This window comes from Watersipora subatra, chromosome 1 (assembly GCF_963576615.1).
Source record: "Watersipora subatra chromosome 1, tzWatSuba1.1, whole genome shotgun sequence".
NCBI lineage: Eukaryota > Metazoa > Bryozoa > Gymnolaemata > Cheilostomatida > Watersiporidae > Watersipora > Watersipora subatra.
In genome coordinates, this window is record NC_088708.1 from 68,465,048 (window position 1) to 68,487,824 (window position 22,777).

The window sequence follows — 22,777 nt, forward strand, 5'->3', positions numbered from 1 at the left end:
TCAGGTGTTGCTTTCACAACAGTCTTACAAGTACATGCAGTATGATTGGACAGTTTAAGCGGAAATAGAAGGGTAGAATCTGTCACCTACATATTTTGTTCGCAAATAAGATTTTGACACAATTCATTGCCTATGTATTTTATTTTAACACAATTTGTTTTTAATTTATTGTTTAAGTTTGTTTAAATAAGTTAAATGTCTGAATAAAGCTGTATATATCGTAAAATTTGTTCATGTTGGTGCACATGTTTCCTAGACTAGCGACGCGCTATTAAGAAAAACAAAGCATTCACGCTGAAAATGGACGTGTTGTTTAGATGTCTATTCATACAACCTTTGGTTAAAAATCCTTCTACTCAAGTAACGTATAAGCTTTCTTCTAGCTAAGTAACTTAGCCCACCGGTGGTAAAAATTCGGCTGTTGAACCGTCGACTATCATTTCCTTGGGATACTTTTTAGGTTATGATACACACATGACATCATTTTCGTGTTCGATTAAGGCATACATTTGGACGGTCCGTGTTGCAAAGGGTAAAACACTTGCCGAAACATAAATTTGTTTAGAATAGCTAATACGGTGTTGAGAATGCAACGTGCATGATTGAGCGGTTGCAACACGTAACTTACCTTAACTCATTCACTGCGCAATTCATTTAATGTGCACGACATATTCACGCCGTAAATAGTTAACATGGACGTAGTTAGTATCAACAAACGCTATTAAAACTGCTGTTCACAAATAGTGCATAATTGTCTGTTCAATCATCATAATCCAAACATGATAAGGACCAGCAGAAAATTAATTCTCTTTTCAGTGATTTAAGTCTCCTATCAGTGCTGTGGCGCTTACAGGAAAAAACGAAAGTCTATTTTAGAATATTTTAAGAATAAGTTTATGTTGGCAATAGGCATAATATTGAACTCATAGAATCCAGTATAGGCCTACTTTTGTATCAAAACCTTAATAACAGTTTGTGTCAAAAATTATCTTGCTAACTCAATTAGTTTAGAGGATATTTGCAGTTGAATCAATCGGTGCGATATGCTGATAATTACTAAGCCAAAACGTGGTTACTACTGAAACCAAGAACTTTACACCCAGGCCTGCAGTATGCACCCAATTACAATAGAAATGAAATTTTCATGTTCTTAGTTTATAACAAATCTGTTTATGATGATTTGGCATGAGTTACGTGTTCACAGCACCTTGTGGCACTGCTCAAAGCAGTCCTTTGAATGCAGGTATCAGCCACAGTGTTTGACATTTGAAATGGATCTAACATTGCTTATCAGGAGTGCTGCATGTTTTTGCAATTTCTGTTCTCCGCGTTGAAGACAATGAGGTGCTGCTGATCTGGAAGGAAGCCTTCAGTGTCTGGGTCTAGATATGGCCTTCGATGGTCCGTCCCGGGTTCATCACTAGCGGCTGCTTCTCAACACAATTGATCTATCAGAATGTATTTAAAGTTAAAAAGTGGCATTTTATCTTAGTGGCTCAGCACATTTAGGATGTGTGCATTCATATGCACTATTTCCAAAACCAACAGAAAAACCTTCCACCATTTCATAGCCTTCAAGGTTTACTTGCAACAAAATTCACATTACAGATACTTGGTATCAAAAGATTCACCTTGTCTTACTATGCTGTGTTGTAGGTGCAAAATATGTGGAAATGTTATTAAGCTCTCCAAAGGTAATCGCAGCCATCACAAAAACGCCATAGTTTGGAATCTCATTATTTCGACGACGTTCTCAAACATTTTAGTTGTGGTTTTGACACATGATTTTATCATTTGAAATTAAAAGCCAATAAAAGGCTCAATATAAAATGTCTCGTAGTACTAGTTTATGACACACTTTGGGTTTTACCGGAAAGCCCATATCAATTATAGATGCTCACTACCTTACAGTTTCGTTTCAGCCAAGTCTAATCTTCTAGTCATAATCTGATCATGTGACCCACACTTCTTGCCAAATGGCGCGAACAACTTCTACAGCATTTTTTAACCATCACAAGTGACCAACAGGCTCCTCATGTTTAACAGAGAATGATATACACCCCTTTGAGCTAAGTTGTAAAAATTAAACAAATTTTTACGATAGGTTTTGAGATATCAGTGCTCAAAGTGACTGCATTACAATAATGATGAAAAAGCCGCGTAAGGACAATAGACATAGTTTTATTGAATGCGTGAAGTATATTTGTGAAAATATTTTGACGAATGAGGTTGCATGAAAGTGTAAACAGAAGCTATCAAGTTCAACTACGTCCCATTTGAGCCGTTTTGGAAAGGGATTCCAATCTACGGCGTTTTCGTGATGGCTGCAATTAACTGTTCATTTTTGAGCTTTTAAGAGCTTGTAGTCAAATTTCTACATATTTTGCACCTACAACACAGCAGGGTAAAACATGGTGAGTCTTTTAATACCAAATAATTGCAATGTCAATTTTGTTGCAAGTCAACCTTTGTCATACGGACACACGGGCCGATTTTTTCGTTGGTTCTGGCCGAAATCACGGAATGAATGAAAAACAGAATTATTTGGCCGAAATTCACAGAATTTTCAGAGCTGTGCTTGCACGACGAAATGCTTTTAATTGGTTAAACAAATTATTAGCAAGTGCAATTTTAACAGCTTTTGCAATTGATATAGTCCAAGACACGTATTACGACACACAATAAAAGTACCAGCGCAATTCAACATAGTACATACGATGCAACTGCCTAGATTGCACTATTGTTGGTTCTTTATCGTTTGGATACCATGACTACAAATCGTTTCTTTTTTAGTAATAACAATTTCTTTTTTAGCAGCAAAAGTTCCGTTGTAGAAAGAGTTGCCATCTTTAGCGCAATCAAGTCATTTGCATCATTTTCACTATGGCACATTGCGTTAGTATTTCTCTTGCGTGTCGTGTTATGTCCCTCGGACTATATAAATTGCTAAAGCTGCTAGAATCGTACTCGCTAATAATTTGTTTAGCCAGTTAAAATCGTTTCGTTGACGATTTCGGTGTGCATGCACAGCTCTGAAAATTCTGTGAATTTCGGCCTACTAATTCTGTGTTTTGCGTTTATGTTGTGATTTCGGTCAGAACCAATGAAAAAATCGGCACGTGTGGCTGTACCTTTACACAAAAACTGAGAATAGTAACTCATGGCATAATCTAGGTGGTCGCAAATATTCATAGATTTGTTATATACTGTAATCATGGGCGGCATGGCCACAAGCTGTCATTTGCTCTGCACCTTTAGTTCAGCAGGATAGTATGTGTTGGCCACAGTACAGTACTTTTTAACCTCTTTGTCTCGTCAGGCCACACAGAGCAAGTCAGGTGCGATGCTTTTGGTTGCTTAGGTGTTCTTATGCTCTGTAATAGCGAGTTTTAAAGGTTTTGTTTGGATAGGTGTTGGAAATCCTACATGGTTAATGTTGACATGCTGGTGCAGTGAAATGATTATATGTGCTATTTATTGCTTATAAACACCATTCACTGTCACTTCTATAGGAACACGGGCTAAATCAGTTTCTGCGCTAGGCATTGAAGGCAAGAAAATCTGAATCCATTCACTTTAGGCTACAATAAAAAGAACCCAACCACACAATTTAAGAAGCCCCGCAAGGGTCTTTTCGCTTTAATAGGTTTGTATGTAAGCCCCCTGTTAATGACTAATCGTGATAGTTGAGTTGAATGACACAACTTTACATACAACCAGCCGAATTCATTACTGCTACATTTGCTCGTATTTACTTAAACTTTGCCAAGCAAGTACTTGAGTTGTGACTTACAACCAATTCAATAAAAATTATACATGGCTGCTCATCTTTGTATGATTATTATTGTCTTAGCAGGGTTGTACAATCTGTGATGATGGAATGAGCGTTACATAAATAGTTGAGCGTAGGTTGTCAGTCCACACAACAACAACAATCAAATTGCTGTTGGCTCTGATCAGTGTTGTAAAACTGAAAGCCAATAAAGATAACTTACAAAATGAACTCTATAAAAGTTTTAGTAGTGCTGAGAAGGGCTATGAGATAGACAACTCTGTTGACCTATTTGAGTTAAAACTCTAACTTATCAAGACCCAGAGAGTACTTGGAATGTATTGCTATGTCCCGTAAAACTACCTTCCCAGAGAAGTTCCCACCTCTAATCTTTGCTGTGTAGAAGAATATTATTGAGACCGTCTAAAAGATATTTTGTACCTCAACGTTGAGATGGCCGAATGTTCAACTACTCTTTGGGAGTTGGCAGGCAATGTCTGTTCAGCTATTGATCCTAGGTGCTTCACCACTATATGCTATTATATTCCTACTTAGTTTGTGAAGTGCACGTCTCAAGAAATGCAGTAAACTTTCTATGTGGTACCTTTAGTGCTTTCATATAATTTCTGCAGTGATGAGAAGCATTTTGTACATTCAAAGCGGTAAAGCATAATGATGAATATTGACAAGGCAGAGAAAAAGAGCTGCCATTCAAATTGAAATGTCTTCTGGACAAAAATTTATCTTAAAAAATTAAAAAGGACCATTTTCTGTGTTTCATGTCCTCTAGTCAATATTTGACAATCTATTTTGAATTATTACATAATGTTGATGTTTTGGGAAAATTCAATTCATGTGTTTACTAGAATATCAGAGGCAGTTATTCTGGTAGTTACTAATCATTAGCGATATATTAGTAGGATTTTTATTGTTTTTCACACTATTCCCGGGGAAATCAGCCTATATGTTTTACGTTTACATTATAAATCTGGTTTACAAATGTTATTCTAAACTGTTATTCGAATAGCTATATGAAGTTTTCATGGGCTTTTTAGTTGAATGTTGCATGTTGATTTTTTATTATGTATAGAAAAAAATTTGTAATTTGAAGTCAGCAGAGTTTTGTAATTAGACGATTCAAACAATTGTCGCCAAGCTGAATTTTGCCCACTTGTTTAGTATAAATACTGCCAATAAAGAGTTATGCTTGTTTAGTTATTGTGTTGCTTTCACAAAAAAACATTAGAATTACAAGCTTAAGTTAGTCATGTATCTCCTGAAGAAGCTTGCCAGTTTTTGTATTATCTAAGGAATAATAGTATGTTAGTTCATCACAACAAAGACTCACAGGTTCGAGTAAAGACATTCTGAAAGAGATAGAGTTCCCATTTGTTGGGTCCTGCACGCTGCTTTTCAGGTATTGTTGGCTTTAGCAGAGCATGGCGAGTTGATTTCAGTTCGCTCCTGTTATGTCCAGCTGCTAGTATTGTCAGAAGCATTGGGTTTCGCACACTGTTAGTTTCAGCAAAGAATAACAAGTTGGTTTAAGATTGCTTCTGTTGGTCTAGCATGTTGTATCACATAAAGTGTTAAATACAGTGCACTCTGTTGACTTCAGTAAAGAATGAATAAGTTTTAGCTCTCCCCTGTTGAGTCTGGTGGTTGTATCGCCGAAAGTGTTCAGTCCAGCACTCTGTTAGATTCAGTAGGGAATAGCAAGTTGGTTTCAATTTGCATCTGTTGGTCCAATGGGTTGTATCGCCAAAAATTTTGACTTCAATGTACCTGTTAGTTTTAAGGAAAATAGCGAGTTGATTTCAGCTCTTTCCTGTTAGATCAAGCAATATGTATCACGGGAAAGGTTCTTTACAGCGCATTCTGCTGGCTGCAGCAGAATATGACGAGTTGGTTTTAGCTTTTTGCTGTTGTATCCAGCAGGTTATATCACAGGAGGGGTTGGGTTCAATGCTCTCTAGTGGGTAATGCAGAGAATAGTGAGATAGTAAATTACTGAGCTCAGAATTAAGAGCTGTTTCTTTCTTCGTTCTAGGAAATTGCTTCTTCATACTAAAAGAAAAAACTGTAAACTTGGACTACTTTTATAAACGACGAAAAAATACAAGCAAGCTTGCTAACATCTCTTTCACTTGCAATATTGATGCTAAATCATGTATTAATTCAACAAATTTAGTTGTTGTAGAATTTGGGACTAAACTACCACAGTAAGTTAGCATGACATAACTACTATAACACAATTGCCAATGTAAGATATAGCCCTCAGACGCTAACCAGAGCAGGTTTAAAGTGTTTCTAGAATCTTTACTTATATCACCAGCTCGTATACCGAATCGTATTCTGGATATCCAACTTGCAGTCTACTCTTTTGGCTGGTTCTTGCTCAACCTAATTTGACTTTTGCCTTGTTGTGCTGTTAGAATTTCCGTTGCCTAGATACCAAGAAGAAATACTGTGCTAGTTGGCCAAATGCATTCGCAATTCTTTTTGACTGTAGAGCCTTCAATTGATTAAGATAGAATTTCACTGTCGCCTCTTAACAGTCTTTCATCGCTTGCCTTGCCTTCATCGCTTGCTTCATCAATTGCCTTGTTGCTCCACTCACATGTTGGTTTCTAAGGCGATCATAGCTGTTTGAAATTGCCTTGTTGCTCCACTCACTTGTTGGATTCTAAGGCGATCATAGCTGTTTGAAATTGCCTCGTTGCTCCACTCACTTGTTGGATTCTAAGGCGATCATAGTGTTTGAAATTGCCTTGTTGCTCCACTCACATATTGGTTTCTAAGGCGATCATAGCTGTGTGAAATTGCCTTGTTGCTCCACTCACATGTTGGTTTCTAAGGCGATCATAGCTGTTTGAAATTGCCTTGTTGCTCCACTCACATGTTGGATTCTAAGGCGATCATAGCTGTTTGAAATTGCCTTGTTGCTCCACTCACTTGTTGGATTCTAAGGCGATCATAGCTGTTTGAAATTGCCTTGTTGCTCCACTCACTTGTTGGATTCTAAGGCGATCATAGCTGTTTGAAATTGCCTTGTTGCTCCACTCACTTGTTGGATTCTAAGGCGATCATAGCTGTTTGAAATTGGATGTTGTTCAGTGTGCTTTTACTAAGTTTTGTACACTTACTAAGTTACATGGATTGGCATAGTTTGAATACTTACCAATTTGTTGGGTGAATCATCTTTGAGAACACTGCAGTATAGCACCAGGACTAGAAAACCCTTAGTCAATAGTAGTCTAATGCCTATTAGCTTTTATAAGCAAAGAAGCTGCTGGGACCTAGTGACCCAAAATGCTTGACCTTTGAACAACGTGTTAGGGTTGTATTCAGGTGTTGTTGGCTGGAAAGACACCCATAATTAACTCATTCCTTGGGCTAAATGAACACAAACAGCAGATTAGGTTGCTGTGGTCATCACAAAGAAAAAACTGCTGATAAAATGATCAGCTTTGACTAGCAATCTTTGTTTTTTTTTACTCATTTTATTTGTGTTTCCGCATTTCTTCATTACTCCATTCTTTGGATGTGGAGTTTTTAGTTAATAAGTAGCCTGCTTAACTCTTTGAGATAGCAAAAGCAGTTATTAAAAAGCAATTCCGCATGTGCAGTACATCATTTTCAGACTTTTCAAAAATTTGGTGGTGTTTTTCTTTGAAGAATTTAACAACGCTTTGAGCTATTTGTAGTTGATCCTTCTTTTTAGTGGTTGTAGAAAAATAACCTTCAATATTATCAACCAATGAGAACTGGTAATTGACAGTTCAGTATGGTTAAACACAAAATGATATGCTCATTCTGCTACCTATTGACTAGCTTACATTATCTCCCTACAGCTTTCTCCTTAAACATACTCTTCAATGTTATTTGGTCTGTTCTGTTGCAATCGCTAATTCACAAGTACTAAGAAATTTGTGTCTTAGGATTTAAACAGTTAAGTATGGTGTTTTGTCACAAAAAGTATGACTGTATATTAGTATTTTAAATTAGTTAAACTTAGATACATGTACTAGAAAATGTTGGGTAAAAATGTTGAGTTGAAGTAAAAGAATTTTTCTCTTTAGAACACCATTTACGTATATTTGTCTGCGCTTCTATGTATAATGACTTCAGTCTCTCACATTTTTAGTTCTGCTCTTACCATACATGGGGTCTGTCAGAAAATTGCACTACTTTTCAGTTCAGGCCTAACAAGTGTTTCATCTTGCCAAGCCCAACTCTTTCTTGTATGAAGTGCTTTTTATTTTTGCTTCCAATTCAAACAATTTGCTCTTTCTACTCGGTGCTTCTCTGATGCAATCTCCAACTTTTAAAGGCAGCAATTTTTTTTCGTTGCTTATGTCTTATCGTCTAATTAATCGGTTATCAAAAGTGGTCATCCCACCATTACCATTGGTCAATACATAACTAGCTTACACGGGTACTATTGAAATTATATAAATATATAGAGCATTGTAAAAAAATTCATAAAAATACTTCATAGTTTAGAGTTGCTGCGTGTCATGTATTGCGGCTAAAAACCTAATATTTTTACCACGAAACACTGCTTTGTTGTTATAATTGGGCTTATATACTTGAGTCTTTGTAACAATTCATCTTGTGGCCTTTAAATGACTCATTACTTTTGCATTAACCCAAGTTAGTTTTCACTGTTGAAGCTACATTTTGTTGCATTTGGCCTACTCGTTTTGTGTTGCCTTTGACCTGCTAAAAACCTACCTGTTCGTGAGACATGTTCTTATTCTTTGTTGCTTACTTCATTACACATATGCTTTGCATTGTTTGACTGCTCGCCTTGTCACGGTGTATCTAATTATTGAATGTTTGAGAATTACACTTGTACTGCTGTATTCTTGAGCTACCATTGCAAAGTAGTTTCATGTGCTGTACAGTACGAGCTTAAGTATAACACAGGTTTGTTTGTTTCATCGTTTTACTCTGAAAACTGCCAAAAAGGTGAAGTGAAATAAACACTGGTGAACAATAGAAAATTGTAAAAGTGAGTCACACAGATATGTTATATAAATTATTAAATGGGGCTTACAAAAATTATCCATCGACTTAAGCTAGAATATAACATCAGAATAATGTAATCATACCTGTGCATGTGATTATTTTATTTATACCGTGTGCAAAAGAGACAGTGTGATAGCTGTGGAGCATTTAGAACATTGTTCAATAAAAACACTTACAAAATTGGTGGTCTAATAAACTCACAGATATGAGATAAAGACCTTTCATCAGAAATATAACTAGATTTGTGGGTGCGGTAATGTCCCGTCCATAGCTAGAATTGCAAAGAAATATCTTGGCGTAAAGCCGTGAATACTAGGATAAGATATTGATAGTGGATAAGTGTACTTGTATGCTGGTGAAGTGGTCCATGAGTTAGAGTCAACAGGTTATAGATGTGAATTAGCTTTAGCATCTGTAATGGTGACTAGCCGAATGCTACCACTCTAATAATATTCAATTGCAGAGACTGTATAACATCGTGGTCTGATAGTATAAGATAACTCTTAACTACAATATGTTAAACTAAGAGATGCATTGTTTATGTCAATCTCAAATTGTTGAGACTGCATGATGTTTTTCTTACATACAACTTTTTGGTGATCTACTTTAGTGATAATTCAGTTTAGCTGCAGTTTTTATGGTAGTTTCCTGTATCAGCTCACAACTGAGTTTGTTTTCTCAAAGCCATAGATTTTTTTTACTAATTTTCTGAAACTTATCTTCTCTCATAGTTAACTTCGATTAAATATATAACTTGAGCAGTGAATAGAATTCACCTGAACGTAGCTTTGTTGACAACGTGTTGCTATGCAGAGTCTTTACGTTAAATCACAAAATATCAGGTTGTTTGAAGCATCAGTTTTCTTGTAGTAGGCCAAGATATTCATGCATATTTGGTCAAGGCTTGAAAAACAACTTCGGTCTTGATCAGTCCTTTGCTGAGGTATAAAATACTTTTTACAGAGTAACTTTCCTTTCATTTTTATTAATAATGTGAAAATTATTCTAGCATTTTTGACTTGCTAGAATGTTGTACCTTTTTGTTTCGACGCTTTGCTGTTTTAAAAAATGGTGATTATACTAACTTGTCAATTTTGAGAAAAGATATAAATCGGTGAATAGCAGTTTTCTGCAACAATCTGAGACTTCATATTTGGAATAAATGTTTCAAATTGTTGAAAATTTGTGTTCAACTAGAACACACTATTTAGCAGCTGAACAAATTTTTGTGTACCGATAAGTAAATCTTTGAAAACCAAAAAATTCTAACTTACTAAAAATGATGATTTTTGGATTGGCGAGGATGTAAAACAATATTTTTACATTTAATTATTAGGGTGTCGTACATTCTGAAGATCTTAATATTAATGTATAAATTTATATTATTTGGGCGGCAAAACTATAATTTGAGCTTCCTCAGAATAATCAGTACCCTTTAGTTATCATGATTGTGATTGCTGACAAGAATTAAAATCGCCTTGCCTAATGATACATGGTTCACGACTTTACCAGTGGGTGCATGGTCTTAAAGGTTGACTTGCAACAAAATTCACTTTACAGTTATTTAGTATCAAAAGATTCACCATGTCTTACTCTGCTTTGTTGTAGGTGCAAAATATGTGGAAATGTGATTAAAAGCTAAAGAAAACGAACAGTTAATCGCAGCCATCACAAAAACACCGTAGGTTGGAATATTTATATTTTGATGACGTTCTCAAACATTGTGGTTATTGTTTTGGCATGTGATGTTAATACATGAATCGAAAGGCCAATAAAAGGCTCAATATAAAACGTCTCGTAGCACTAGTTTATGACAAAAACTTCAGGTTTTACCGAAAAGTCCTTATCAAATATAGATGCTCGCTACTTTACAGTTTCAGCTTGGTATAGTCGTAATCTGATCATATGATCCATACTTCCTGCCAAATAGCGTGAACAATTTGTGCAGCATTTTTTTACTGTCACAGGTGACCTACAGGCTCGTCATGTTTATCAGAGGATGACATGCACTCCTTCGAGCTAAGGTTAAAAAAATTGAACGAATTTTTACGGTAGGCTTTGAAATATCGGTGCTCAAAGTGACAGCATTACAATGATGATTAAATAGATGCGTAAGGACAATAGACATGGTTTTATTGAATGCTTGAAGTATATTTGTGAAAATATTTCGACGATTGAGGTTGCATGAATGTGTAAAGTGTAAACCAAAGCTATCGTGTTCAACTGCGTCCCATTTGAGCTGCTTTGAAAAGGGATTCCAATCTATGATGTTTTCGTGATGGCTGCGATTAACTGTTCGCTTTTGATCTTTTAAGAGCTTGTAATCACATTTCTACATATGTTGCACCTACAACACAGCAGAGTAAGGCATGGTGAATCTTTTGATACCAAATAACTGTAATGTGAATTTTGTTGCGAGTCAACCTTTAAGCCTTATGCCGGGCTGGCAACTCTCTTTTTTATAGGTCCAATTTTTTCCTGGCCTAATATACTGAAATTCATCAAATAATCATGAGTATTGGAGCATAATTGTTTTCGCTTACCCAAAGTTGTCATTTTTATGTTTTCTCCATAGTACTATCTACATGTAGCACAAATGGAATAGGGTTGTCTATTCGCGAGCTATCCAGGAAGTTAGTTGACTAATACCTGATATGCTAGTATCTATATCAGATAGTAAAATTTATCCATATTTTTTTGTCTTGTAGATATGCTGAAATGACATGCTGTCAATGTAAGAAAATGGTCTAAAAACAAATGATGTAGGTGCTCAGTATATGAGAATGAGGTTTCTCTCCACCATTATAACACTATATCTTCAAATAAAGAACTGGGTGATAGGGGAAGTATCCATTTCTAGCGTTTATGCTCCACGCCAATCATCGTCATCATCATCAGGTAGCGGTAGCAGCGGATTGACAATTCTGAAGCGTCTCAAAAAGTTCTACAACACTAACATGACGGATGCCTACACCACGACCATCATTGCTGGAGGAATGACTGTTTCTGCTGGTTTTATTGTATCATTCTATAGACTCTCTCTTTCACCCATTTGTTTCAATCTACGCAGCCCTGACTGTTTCAATACAACTGGGCATGAACTTGGGACTCCACCTGAAGATCATCCTTCAAACTATGTTGATCTTTCGACCTCCCTTTCCGCTTCCATGTTAAACTTTTCGCTGAACGCATTTATGTTTGTCGGAGGTCTCTATACTGGATATGTGATGTCTAATCACTATGGGAGGTGTAAAGCGATGGTGGTCTCATCTGTCCCGAGTATCTTCGGTTGGTGTCTGCTGCTCGGCTATGCAACGACTGAAAACTCTGCACTATTTTTTGGTTGCGAAGCTCTAAATGCTTTAAGTGCGGGACTAGTGATAGTTTCAGCTCTGGTCTATTTAGTCGAAGTGTGCAACAGGAAGCAGTATGTGTATACTAGTTGCTGTGTTTCCTTATCCATTCTTGTAGGCTTTCTGTTCGGTTGGATTCTTCACTTTCACGTGTCCCCAACAGTCATATATATTCATTATACTGGTCGCAGTGTGGATGAAAAACTTCATGATGCAATCCAATATTTACCTTACTCCACACTCCACTGGGTGATATTTGCCACGGCTGGCCTATGCATCGCTTTTGCAAATGTTATCGCTACTTGCTTTTTACCTGAATCACCGTATTGGTTGGTACAAACAAGAAGCTTTAGTGCTGCGTTGGCATCTTTGGAGATGCTGAACAGTGTATATGAAGACAATGCGAAAGAACTGGAAGACATCAAAGCTTTGGAACTGTCTGATGAATCATTAAATGTTATGAAATCACCCTCAAAAGGTTGTTTAGGTACTCAAACCAACGTCTTTCTCTCATATGTCTCCTTGATCCTCCTTCAGCAAATGGGCGGGGCTAATATCGTCTATTCGTTAATACAGCCTCTATATGAATACACATACTCGGATAAGGAAAGTGCTGTTACCATCACTGCATACGCCTCATGTGTATATTTATTACTCGCTTGTGCACTTTCTAAAATGTACAGTCATCAAAAATATATGCTTTGTGTCACTTTAGTTGCTACTGTATCATCTATGTGCTATAGCTCATTTCTGAAATTGTCCTTGAACAAGTATAACATAAACTCGTATGCACTATACATAATATGGCCTCATGTATTCAGTCTTGGTCTTTCAGCTGCTCAACTTTTGCCTATTATACACTGCATTGCCTCCCTTAAGACATCTTATTTGCGGTCACGAGCTTGTTTTGTGCTGCTTAGTGTTGCTACTTTTGGATTTTACCTCATGTCATTTTTGAGGTTAAGTGTATCTTGTTATGTGCTCGTTACTTTTTTTGCTGTTTCAAATGCCTCTTCATTTGTTTTGCTTGTGCTTCATCCATTAATTTAAATCGTTACGTATATATATTTATACATATATATATGTTTGGACTCTTGTGTATGTATTATTTTAGACTCAATACAACGGTACTTATAAACAGCTGCCTATCCACGTGCAGTCTTGTGTCAGGTGACGTAGCCAAATTTCAAATAAGCGATATAGCTAAATGCGAAAATGAAAATATACCGTACAGTCTTATTGTGTCAGGTGACGTAGCCAAATTTCAAATAAGCGATATAGCTAAATGTAAAAGATTAAAATATACTTTGTTGTAGTGTTTTTGATGCAGTTCATAATGTTATATACCCAAAGCTTGTTCTGCTTACGTATAAACACTGTTTAACGAAGAGTGGTATGCAAGCAAACATTTGCTTATATAAATTGCTTGCTACAAAAAGATTTTGTGAATTTTTTCTTTATCTAAAGATTTTTAAAAGGAATTTTGCTTCTGTTTGTTCATAGGTATGTTGTTAGTTCATGCAATTACAAGTCATGTCAGAAAAATCAACAACACATTTTTAAATATCCTGTTACATTTAGCTGCCATCGAGACAAAGTATCTTGTAAACTTCATCTTTGAAGCAAACAGTATAAACACCGTCAAATCCTTTTGTGCAGCTAGAATAACAAGGCATATAAAAACGATTTCACGTCAAAGACTAGAAATTCAGTGTACTATTTAAAACGTGACTGATTGACTGCACAGGTCACTTGGGAAAGTCAGTGTATGCGTTCATAAATTGGGTTAGAGTCACCAAAGAACTGAGATATGTAAAACAAATGTAATGAACACCCTTGAATTCAGAACAGCAGTGAGATCATTTATAGCTGTGTCACCCACAACAAACAACTTTCATACATGTACAAAAATAACATATTAAACTAAAAAGCGAAGAGTGGAAAACTCAAGGCTACAAATGTGTCACTGCCCCAAGGTTATCGTAGAAGCGTTTAGATGCAGGACAAGATTTACCATGTGTATGTGATGAATCTCCACGAGAGTCCGTTTGGTCAACTTTACGTGAGTTTTTACATTTGCTGACTTGTTTTTGTTTTGCTTTGAAGTTGTCTTGACTATGATTACTTAGACTTGTCTCTGGAGAAGAGGAAGGCTGTTCAGTTTCATTCAGTACTGATTGCTGCACTGCACCAATGTTGTCAGAGACTACCAAGTCCTTGTCAGGGGAAGCAGCTCTTTGGCCATTATCTTCTGAAGGTTCAGTAACATTTGGCACATCACGCTGAAATGCTTGATTGTCTTCTCCTGTTAACTCAATGCTGCCTGAATGTAGCCCATTATGTCTGCGAGACTGATAGCCGATTCTTTCTCTGTAGAGTGGAGGAAGGCAATGTGGGTCGGTAGGGAGTCGTGGGTAAAGTATATGCACCCCCTTTCTAGCACGATTTCTTTGAGAGTTGTATAGCTTATATACGGGAGGTGGTGTTGCCGGCACATGGTTTACTTGGAGAAAATCACAAGAAAATTGGTTATAATCCTGCATAGATACAGCATATGATGGAGGAGGCCTTCTGTATCTGAATTCAGGAAACAGTCGATCTACAACAGAAAGCATGTATGCGTGTAGTTGACCATGCCGAATTCAGCTTGTTAGTTTAGAACTTTAGAGAAAAGTAACCAATAGCATTGGGTCACCCAAAATCTAAACCCGCATAGGTATTTGTAAAATAAGCAGCAGGACTGTGATCCTCAGACTAAAATAACCTTCAAACAGTGTTACCAGTGGTTTAAGATCTCTTGTAGCTTAAAATGGCCACTGATGCTCTGTAAAATATCATCGTTCTGAAAAGGAGAAAGGAATTCTATTTGTTTATTTATTCATTTTTTCCCGATGATACAGTTACTAGTATTACGAATCCTTAGACTTATGTCAGTTTGAAGGTCGAGAAGGCCGCCTACTGTAAGATTACATAAATACGGAATACATGGCTCATCTGATGACGTCAGGGATCAGTAGGAAGGATGAGTGTGAAAGTAATTTTAGCTCCACTTTGTACAAGGGCTGACAGTTGGATTCAGTGATTACTTATAGATTGCTCAATAATGCAATAAAATAATGAAGGAGCCAACAGTTGCGCTTCATTCCATCAATAAAATGTAAATTGCTGCTGCTTATCTTACATCATTACAGACATCTGCTGTAATTGGTAGCTCAGTCAGCAAATTATATCTGATGAGAGAATATAGACTAAGTGATGAACTAGTAAGGCTTGCATTTCCCTTCAAGCCTCGCTAAAGGTTCTTCTATCACGCCTAAAATAGGGCCCGTTCTCTTTTCATTTAGCTGCCTTGACGTTATTACTAAATATTTTTGTATTATTTAGCTGTTTAGATATAAAGTTCAGTCATCGATCATACATTTTATTTTTGAAAATACTTGGTTAGTGTATAAGAAAACAGTATGTAGGCATTTATATTAAACATCCATTATGAAGTAACCAATAGCATAGGGTCACCCAAAATCTAAACTCGCATAGGTATTTGTAAAATAAGCAGCAGGACTGTGATTCTCAGACTAACGGTAGAGGCTGTAGAATATCAAAAAGTTTGTACATGTACGTCAAAAAATAATTCATCAACTTACTATAGCTCTTCGGTTCATGTGTTTGCAAGACTTAAGTTGATCAACAAATCAAATCTGTTTAGAGATCCTTAGTAGACTCACCGAGATTAAAGTGACAAAAGTACATGTCAGAGAATATATTAAAGCCATCTATATGATCGACTAGAGCACTAAAAGCTTGATGTCTTCCATTGTCGGTTATGCTTCGATAGAATGTTGACCAATAATAGTGCATAAACATTTTTGGTGCCGATTCATATACCATCTTATGGTCGAATCTGCAAAACAACTTGGTGCGTGTGGCCAAGTCGAGTTTAACATTGACTTCAAATCTCAACTTACTCTACTAATAAACCCATACTTTGTAATACAAGACAATTGTTGTCTTGTAATGTTCTTTGAGCAGCCATTTCTACCTTCAAAGGATTAACAAAGCTAACAGTTTGACAACACTATACAGTAAAACAATTTAACTTCATTGTATTTGAGAATTTTAAAATCAAATAAATTTATCTTATTAGTTTTGTATCGAATCTCGACAAAGCATATATAATGAGTTTTCATCTTGGAAATTCTTTTATATATGTAATGTTTTTTATGATATTTGAAGTATTTAAGGAAACCTTCAATATGTGCGAACACGAATGTTTGATGGTAGTTGTGCAGATCTAGCAACATAGCGGTACACACAAACAAACTTGCTTGTGTATACTATATACACAGTGACTAGTACTAAATACATGTACTAGTTACTTGTGTATATACATGTGGGGTCACTAAATACTAGTGACCCCAGATGCTATCTAGGTCACACAAGTCACGATGCAAGCTTTACATAATCTATTGTCACATTGATGTCTGCTGCTAATCTCTTACAAGCTACATACAGCTACCCTCTATGCGAGACAATTTCATCTTACAGGCTGTGAGACCTACTGGCGAAAGCCGGCATTCCTTTATGTTCGCTAGTAATTGTATGCCGAGTACTTGTTTTGCATCATGACATAAACAGCAGCGCTGCTTTTAGGTTCACCAAAAATATTTAAAGTTTTATGCCTCGATCGGAAACGAACATGACTATGCTGTCAGATCATAGTCGGTTAACCCAACTGGTTGGTGGTTGTTTAACGGCTTCCGCCAATACTATCTGGCAGCATCTAGGACCAGAGTCTTTCAATTATGCAGCTGACAATTGCAGCCAATTAGTCATGCATAATTGGGCTAACAGCTGAGGCCTCTTTATAACTTCAGCTACCATTCATTCCTCTTCTGTTCTTTGCTGCTTATCTTCTATCTCTGCTACCATTGCTGTTACCTCGCTTTGTTTGAGCAGGAAACATCCTCTTTATCAGTGCCTATTTTCCTGCCATGCAATATTAAGGTGACTCATACAGTGCAGACATTTTGTGCAGAGACAAAAGTTGCTACTTTTTCAGTAAATGCATATCAACTAACCAAATCAGACGCGTGATCATACATATTTGATGTCTCTAGTAAATACCATGTTTCAGTAATACTTGTGACCGCACGTATTTAATATTTGTGAGTTTATGTCTCCAATCGTACCACCGTTAATAGATTTTTATTATTTCTCATTTATAGATTAAAGTGACAAAAGTACATGTCAGAGAATATATTAAAGCCATCTATATGATCGACTAGAGCACTAAAAGCTTGATGTCTTCCATTGTCGGTTATGCTTCGGTTGTATGTTGACCAATAATAGTGCACGGACATTTTTTGTGCCGATTCATATACCATCTTATGGTCCTTAGAAGATCCTTAGAACTGAACTGTCAACCACTAACCAATCTAGATTCAAGACCAAGAGTTCCGTTTTGCTTCTGGTAAAAATGAACAACTATTCATCACGCCAAGTCCAAAATGAGATAGAATGCCCTTGCAGAGTCAACCAGATTTATTGTATTGTTCAATGAAGGAGTCAGGCCCAGCACATTTTTGCTTGTGAAAGGAATGCTGCTAACTTAGATAGGGTAGATACTGCAGCATCCAGACAACAGGTGCTAATAGCCTATTCTGTGATAGATGCTCGGTGCCTTATCTCTAAAATACTAGCATCTGCTGCTGGAGAAATAGATGATGATATATCTCTGTTGGAGATTAAACCTCCATCTGCGTAGCCTGTTTAAGAGTAGCTTACGTCAGTTCGTTAGAGCCAACAGAACGTAAGTCACATCCATCGATGCAGTAACAACAAAATGGCAGGATGCATGTGCAGTAATACCTCGAGATACGAGTGTCCCCCCATATGAGCAATTTGAGATACAAGGAAAATTCTGAGCAAATTTTTGCCTTGAAGTTCGAGACAAATTTGAGATACGATATGGTTCTTGATGAGGCTGCTAAGTGGTCAAATATGCGAGAGGCTGCTCACGAGAATAACATCGCTCAGTCGTTCTCATCGAATCAGATTGAAAAAGTTTTGTAGACTATCACTATTAGATAGGTATTTGCTACTTTGTGAGTATAGGTAGTGAAGTAGATCAGTTAAAGACATGTTTTCCATTGCAATACCCTGTTTTTGGTGTTTTTTAGGGTAGGAATAGATTAAATTTCATTTAGTTATTTTATATAGGAAGAATTGATTTGACATACAAGTAAATTGACATAGGAGCTCTGTTGTGGAATGCCTTGAGCTCGTATCTCAAGGTATGACTGTATGAGTGAAAAGGCAGGAGCTGGGTTGATCTGTTTAAAATCAACAATGACTAAAGTATATACAGATGATGTACACTAGCTGTTTTCACAATGAGAGCTAGTTGTTGCGTAGGTCAATGGCAATCGAAGAGGTCAGTAGCAAGATTGGAGGTCAGTGGTAATACAAGAATAGAATATCAGTGATCATTGACTGCGGTCATGCACTAAACTAAAAACAGCTCCTCGCGCCTGTTGATGGCACCAGCACCATAGCGCAGGCGAAAACATCTGTACCAACTTAATTGGTATAAGATTGCAGACTAACAACGAGCTGTCAAGCCAACACATGAAGTGATGAATATAAACAAATGACTTTGCAGCAGATGCAAGGAACAAAGGCCTTCGTTTAATAATTTGATAATGAAATGAGGGCATTATTTTGAAGGGCTCTCTAAACAAGGCCATTATAACATCTCTTGCCTGGTTGGAAAGAGAAGAGGCTCAGCAATTAACAGGCGTGTGCTTGCTGGGACTTTCAAACAGCTAATTGATTCTGGAAAATAGCAACAGTCCTTAGCGTAAGGTCTGTGCCTCAGGCTGGCCAATGGCGAAGTGCTAAAATGCTAAGCCATGCAAAAAGGTGCCTAAGGCTATGTTACTTGATATAAGACAAGTTGCTCCCTAATTGGACATCCAGCATTTGGACCTGCTCTACCCTATTCACAGGATGGCAGAAATCAATAGAGGCAATCATTAATTAAGTTGTGTACCCTTGAAATGTCACACCATGTGCTCAACAGTAAACACTTTTGACATTAGCCTCTACAGGAAACAGTGAAAACTTCTTTCATACTTTTGATGTTCGTTCAAGCTGTAATTATTTTTACACCTGTACATGTAGTCACCACTTACGTTTTAGTTTCAAATGTAAGACTTGAAATTGTTAGGTTTTAAACACCTTCCTCCCTTTTAAGCGTATACAATATGCATGATATCATTATCAACTAGTAGGAACTCATTCTAAGGCAGCGAACTCTGTATAGATACAAGACTTATTTATTTTTTAAACATGAACTGGATGTGTTTTACGTTATTTTTAGACTCATACAATTGCTTTGTTGATTGGGTTGCTTAGAGCAGTGTATGACATTGTTGCCATACACTGCTGCCATTCAGCACACAAAAAATGCTGCCGAAGATTAGATTGATCTTACTCACACTCACCTCCAAACCAGTAAAACCTGGAGCTCCGCCGTATCCTTCTCCCAAAAAACGGTCTTTGTGGAACAATAGCATAAGATCCCAAGCCGAAGAGCAAGTGGCATGGCTCGTGATCAGAAGGTGTGCAGCGCCACCCGATTATTACAACTGATAAAAGAACTATTCCCAACCCTACAAATATATTAAAAACAGAAACCTTGTGTTAGCTGCAGGATACCAAGCTGTATTTCAAATAGTGAAAATACAAAATGATCATAACTATTAGTTTTGTGGTTAGCATTTACTGTTCAAAAGTTGCTAGTTTCTCTCACTCTTTACATTAGTTTCATTTTGTGAAGCAAAAAACAGCAATTCGGGCACCTATCTTCATTTGTATTGATCGTTTTGTCGGCAGCAGATGACAGACACGCGATATGAACTTTTGGACATTTTGTGCCAATAGAATACACCATGTGATCGTTGTCTAATCATCTGCCTGTTACGCTCTCTGCAACATTATCTCTATGACGATTATTACTACCGGCACTTTAAACTGACAACAGCAACTGGTACTCTGACAAAGATCTGACAACAGCAACTGTTGCTCTGACAAAGATAAGCAGAAGTGGCAGCTTGTATGGGTAGCATAGTGTATAATTATGTGCAGCAACCTCTCGACCTCTTCTCTCTGTATTGTTACCTTGACAATGAACTAAGAATTTTGCTCTGTAGGCCTCAAACACAGTGCAGGAGCAATAGCTGGTCATTGCAATTACTATCAAAGGGATTAAGTGTTGTTAAACTTTAGTCAATGGGGATATATAAGCTCAACAACTCCAAATTAATTATGCAATGTTCACGATACTTTTGAGATTGTAGGTTTTTGGCTAAACTAAAATTGCCAAATCCTGTTTTATCAATCAGAAGTTCATAGGTGTAATGTCCTCTTTACAAACACTCTTACGAGTTACTGCATATGTTATTTCTCATTCCATTCTCAACAATTGCTGAAATCTCATGCTAGCAATTGCTGCTTATGTATAACAACAAATACTTTGTAGCCTTAAAACCTCCTTTACGGAACAATCGTAAAATAACTTCATAGTGCACTTTCAGTCAAAAGTTTGCTCTTCGCTGTTAGGCACTCTCATACCTACAGTATCTACATGACATTGTCTATAGTGATTGTATACCTACAGTACCTAGATGACACTGTTTATAGTGATTGTGTACTTATTGTATTTACATGACACTGTCTATAGTGATTGTGTACTTACAGTATCTAGATGACACTGCTTATAGTGATTGTATACTTACTGTATTTACATGACACTGTCTATAGTTATTATCTACTTACAGTATCTAAATGACATTGTCTATAGTGATTGTGTACTTACAGTATCTAGATGACACTGTTTATAGTGATTGTATACTTACTGTATTTACATGACATTGTCTATAGTGATTGTATACTTACAGTATTTACATGACATTGTCTATAGTGATTGTGTACTTAGAGTATCTAGATGAAGCTATCTTTAGTGATTGAACATTCTTACATCTCTTTTTACCCTTAAATTATTATGAATATCTGAGTGTGGTCCCAATGTCTGTGGAGCTATGTCTATGTCACTGATGACATGGCCTCAATCATGCAGCATGTTAGAATACTAACAAGGCCATCATTAGTAGCATAAATCAAATGAACTTCAAAAGCAACCATCTCTTTTGATCTCTGCAAAAAACCCAGCAGTGGTAACTCTATTCATTTTTTGCAATGAGAATTGCAGTGACGCAAAGCCTCGCGAGTGAGAGACCTATTCAAACGGCGAGTCACAATATTTTATGAGAAATTACTTGTTAGAGTCGTACGGGCTGTCGCTATTGTTTTCATAAGTCTGAGATGGTGAGTAGTACCATGTAAGACCCAGACTGTGATACAAAAATATAACACAGAGTAAAACGGAGAAAATAAAGAAAGATGACGAGAGACAGTCAAGAACAAAGTTGTATGAAAACCAGCAGCAAGCCAAAACCATAAAACAGACATTGTGGAAAGAATCAACTGCAATGGGGAGATACAGGCTGTGTATAAACCTATTATAGCCGAAATTTGTAGGATCACAATTTGAATATCACATCAGAGTTGCTCTTTACAAAAACTGACGATAACAGTGAAATGGTCCATGCTAGTCTTAGCTGCTTCAAAATCAGTGTAGTGTTTTGTGAAATATTGGCAGTTGCCCTTCACCGTTCCTAAAGCTAAAAAACCACTTTTTTACGCTAAATACTCCTGCTTTAGAATAAAAAAGTGTTCACTGAAAATTTTAGTGAGCTTGGTAAAGCAATAAATTATTTTTTATACAAAACTGCAATAAAAATGGATGTTTACGCAGCTTGTAATAAATACAGCACATCTTAACAGTAGTTACTATAAAAATTAAAAAATATTAGTTTGTTAAAATTTTATTATGATTGCTCATTCCTATGTAAGGTATATTTGAATTGAAAATACCAACCTGCAAACATCAAGGATAGTGTAAGAAAGTTGTTCTCTAGAGTTCGGGCAGCTCCTAGTATAACCGAGGCAATGATACTGAGCAGCCCAGCAGATGTCATCATAAACAGCACCCTGCGGAACCGTAGGCAGCCTGCGAGACAGAATTTACAGAGCACGACGTCGCAGCAAACCTTTCTACGTTGAGTCTCCATGTCATCGCAGTTCGTTATTTGTTCGATAGAGATACTACGACGACGCTGACTATTGTGGGTTGTCAGTGGAAGAGGCTCTGAAATGTAAGGTGGAGGTATTGGTAAGCTGTCTATAATGTCGATGTTAACATCTTCCATGCTAACTGTTTGGATTCCAGTATCAGAGCTCGTCGCAACCGGGTCAGCTGCTGCCTCTGACCTGCTACGTACAGACATGACTCTCTTCTACTACTGTAATTACCAGAAATGATTACGAGTTGCATAAAAGCCACACACGCTTCTGATTCGTGTTCTACTAGAAGAAAACTAGTACAATAAGACTACAATTATTTACTATAATTTAGACTACATTACTATTACTACAATTATAATACTAGAAATTTCCCTGTCATACAGCCACGACTAAAGTGATAATGGAAAAAGAA

The 22,777-nt window shown here is 36.8% G+C and overlaps 2 protein-coding genes across 3 annotated transcripts; one reads left to right on the forward strand and one right to left on the reverse strand.

Moving 5' to 3' along the window:
* Nucleotides 1-493: 493 nt before the first annotated feature.
* On the forward strand, nt 494-13,299 carry LOC137406340 (uncharacterized). 2 transcript variants are annotated; one of them, XM_068092922.1, is made up of 2 exons: nt 494-532; nt 11,515-13,299. In XM_068092922.1, exon 2 carries the CDS (start codon nt 11,584-11,586, stop codon nt 13,207-13,209), a length of 1,626 nt encoding a protein of 541 aa, XP_067949023.1. In that variant the 5' UTR covers nt 494-532; nt 11,515-11,583; the 3' UTR covers nt 13,210-13,299. The 2 variants fall into 2 exon arrangements, with proteins under 2 accessions (XP_067949023.1, XP_067949016.1); XM_068092915.1 differs by lacking the exon at nt 494-532 and adding an exon at nt 10,408-10,487.
* A 375-nt stretch (nt 13,300-13,674) lies between these two features.
* Nucleotides 13,675-22,568, reverse strand: LOC137408470 (uncharacterized). The gene is made up of 3 exons (XM_068095012.1): nt 22,160-22,568; nt 19,665-19,832; nt 13,675-14,758 (listed from the first exon to the last, which is right to left on the reverse strand). The coding sequence occupies exons 1-3, from the start codon at nt 22,566-22,568 to the stop codon at nt 14,112-14,114; spliced, it is 1,224 nt and encodes a 407-aa protein (XP_067951113.1). The 3' UTR covers nt 13,675-14,111.
* Nucleotides 22,569-22,777: the final 209 nt, after the last annotated feature.

Excerpts from the sequence above, each read along its gene's own strand:
- LOC137406340 (XM_068092922.1), top strand. The coding sequence starts at position 11,584 with ATGAGAATGAGGTTTCTCTCCACCATTATAACACTATATCTTCAAATA.
- LOC137408470 (XM_068095012.1), bottom strand. The coding sequence starts at position 22,568 with ATGTCTGTACGTAGCAGGTCAGAGGCAGCAGCTGACCCGGTTGCGACG. Across the intron at positions 19,833-22,159 it reads ACTATCCTTGATGTTTGCAG|GGTTGGGAATAGTTCTTTTA; the intron begins GTTGGTATTTTC and ends ATATATTTGTAG. Across the intron at positions 14,759-19,664 it reads CAGGTTTTACTGGTTTGGAG|ATCGACTGTTTCCTGAATTC; the intron begins GTGAGTGTGAGT and ends TTTCTGTTGTAG.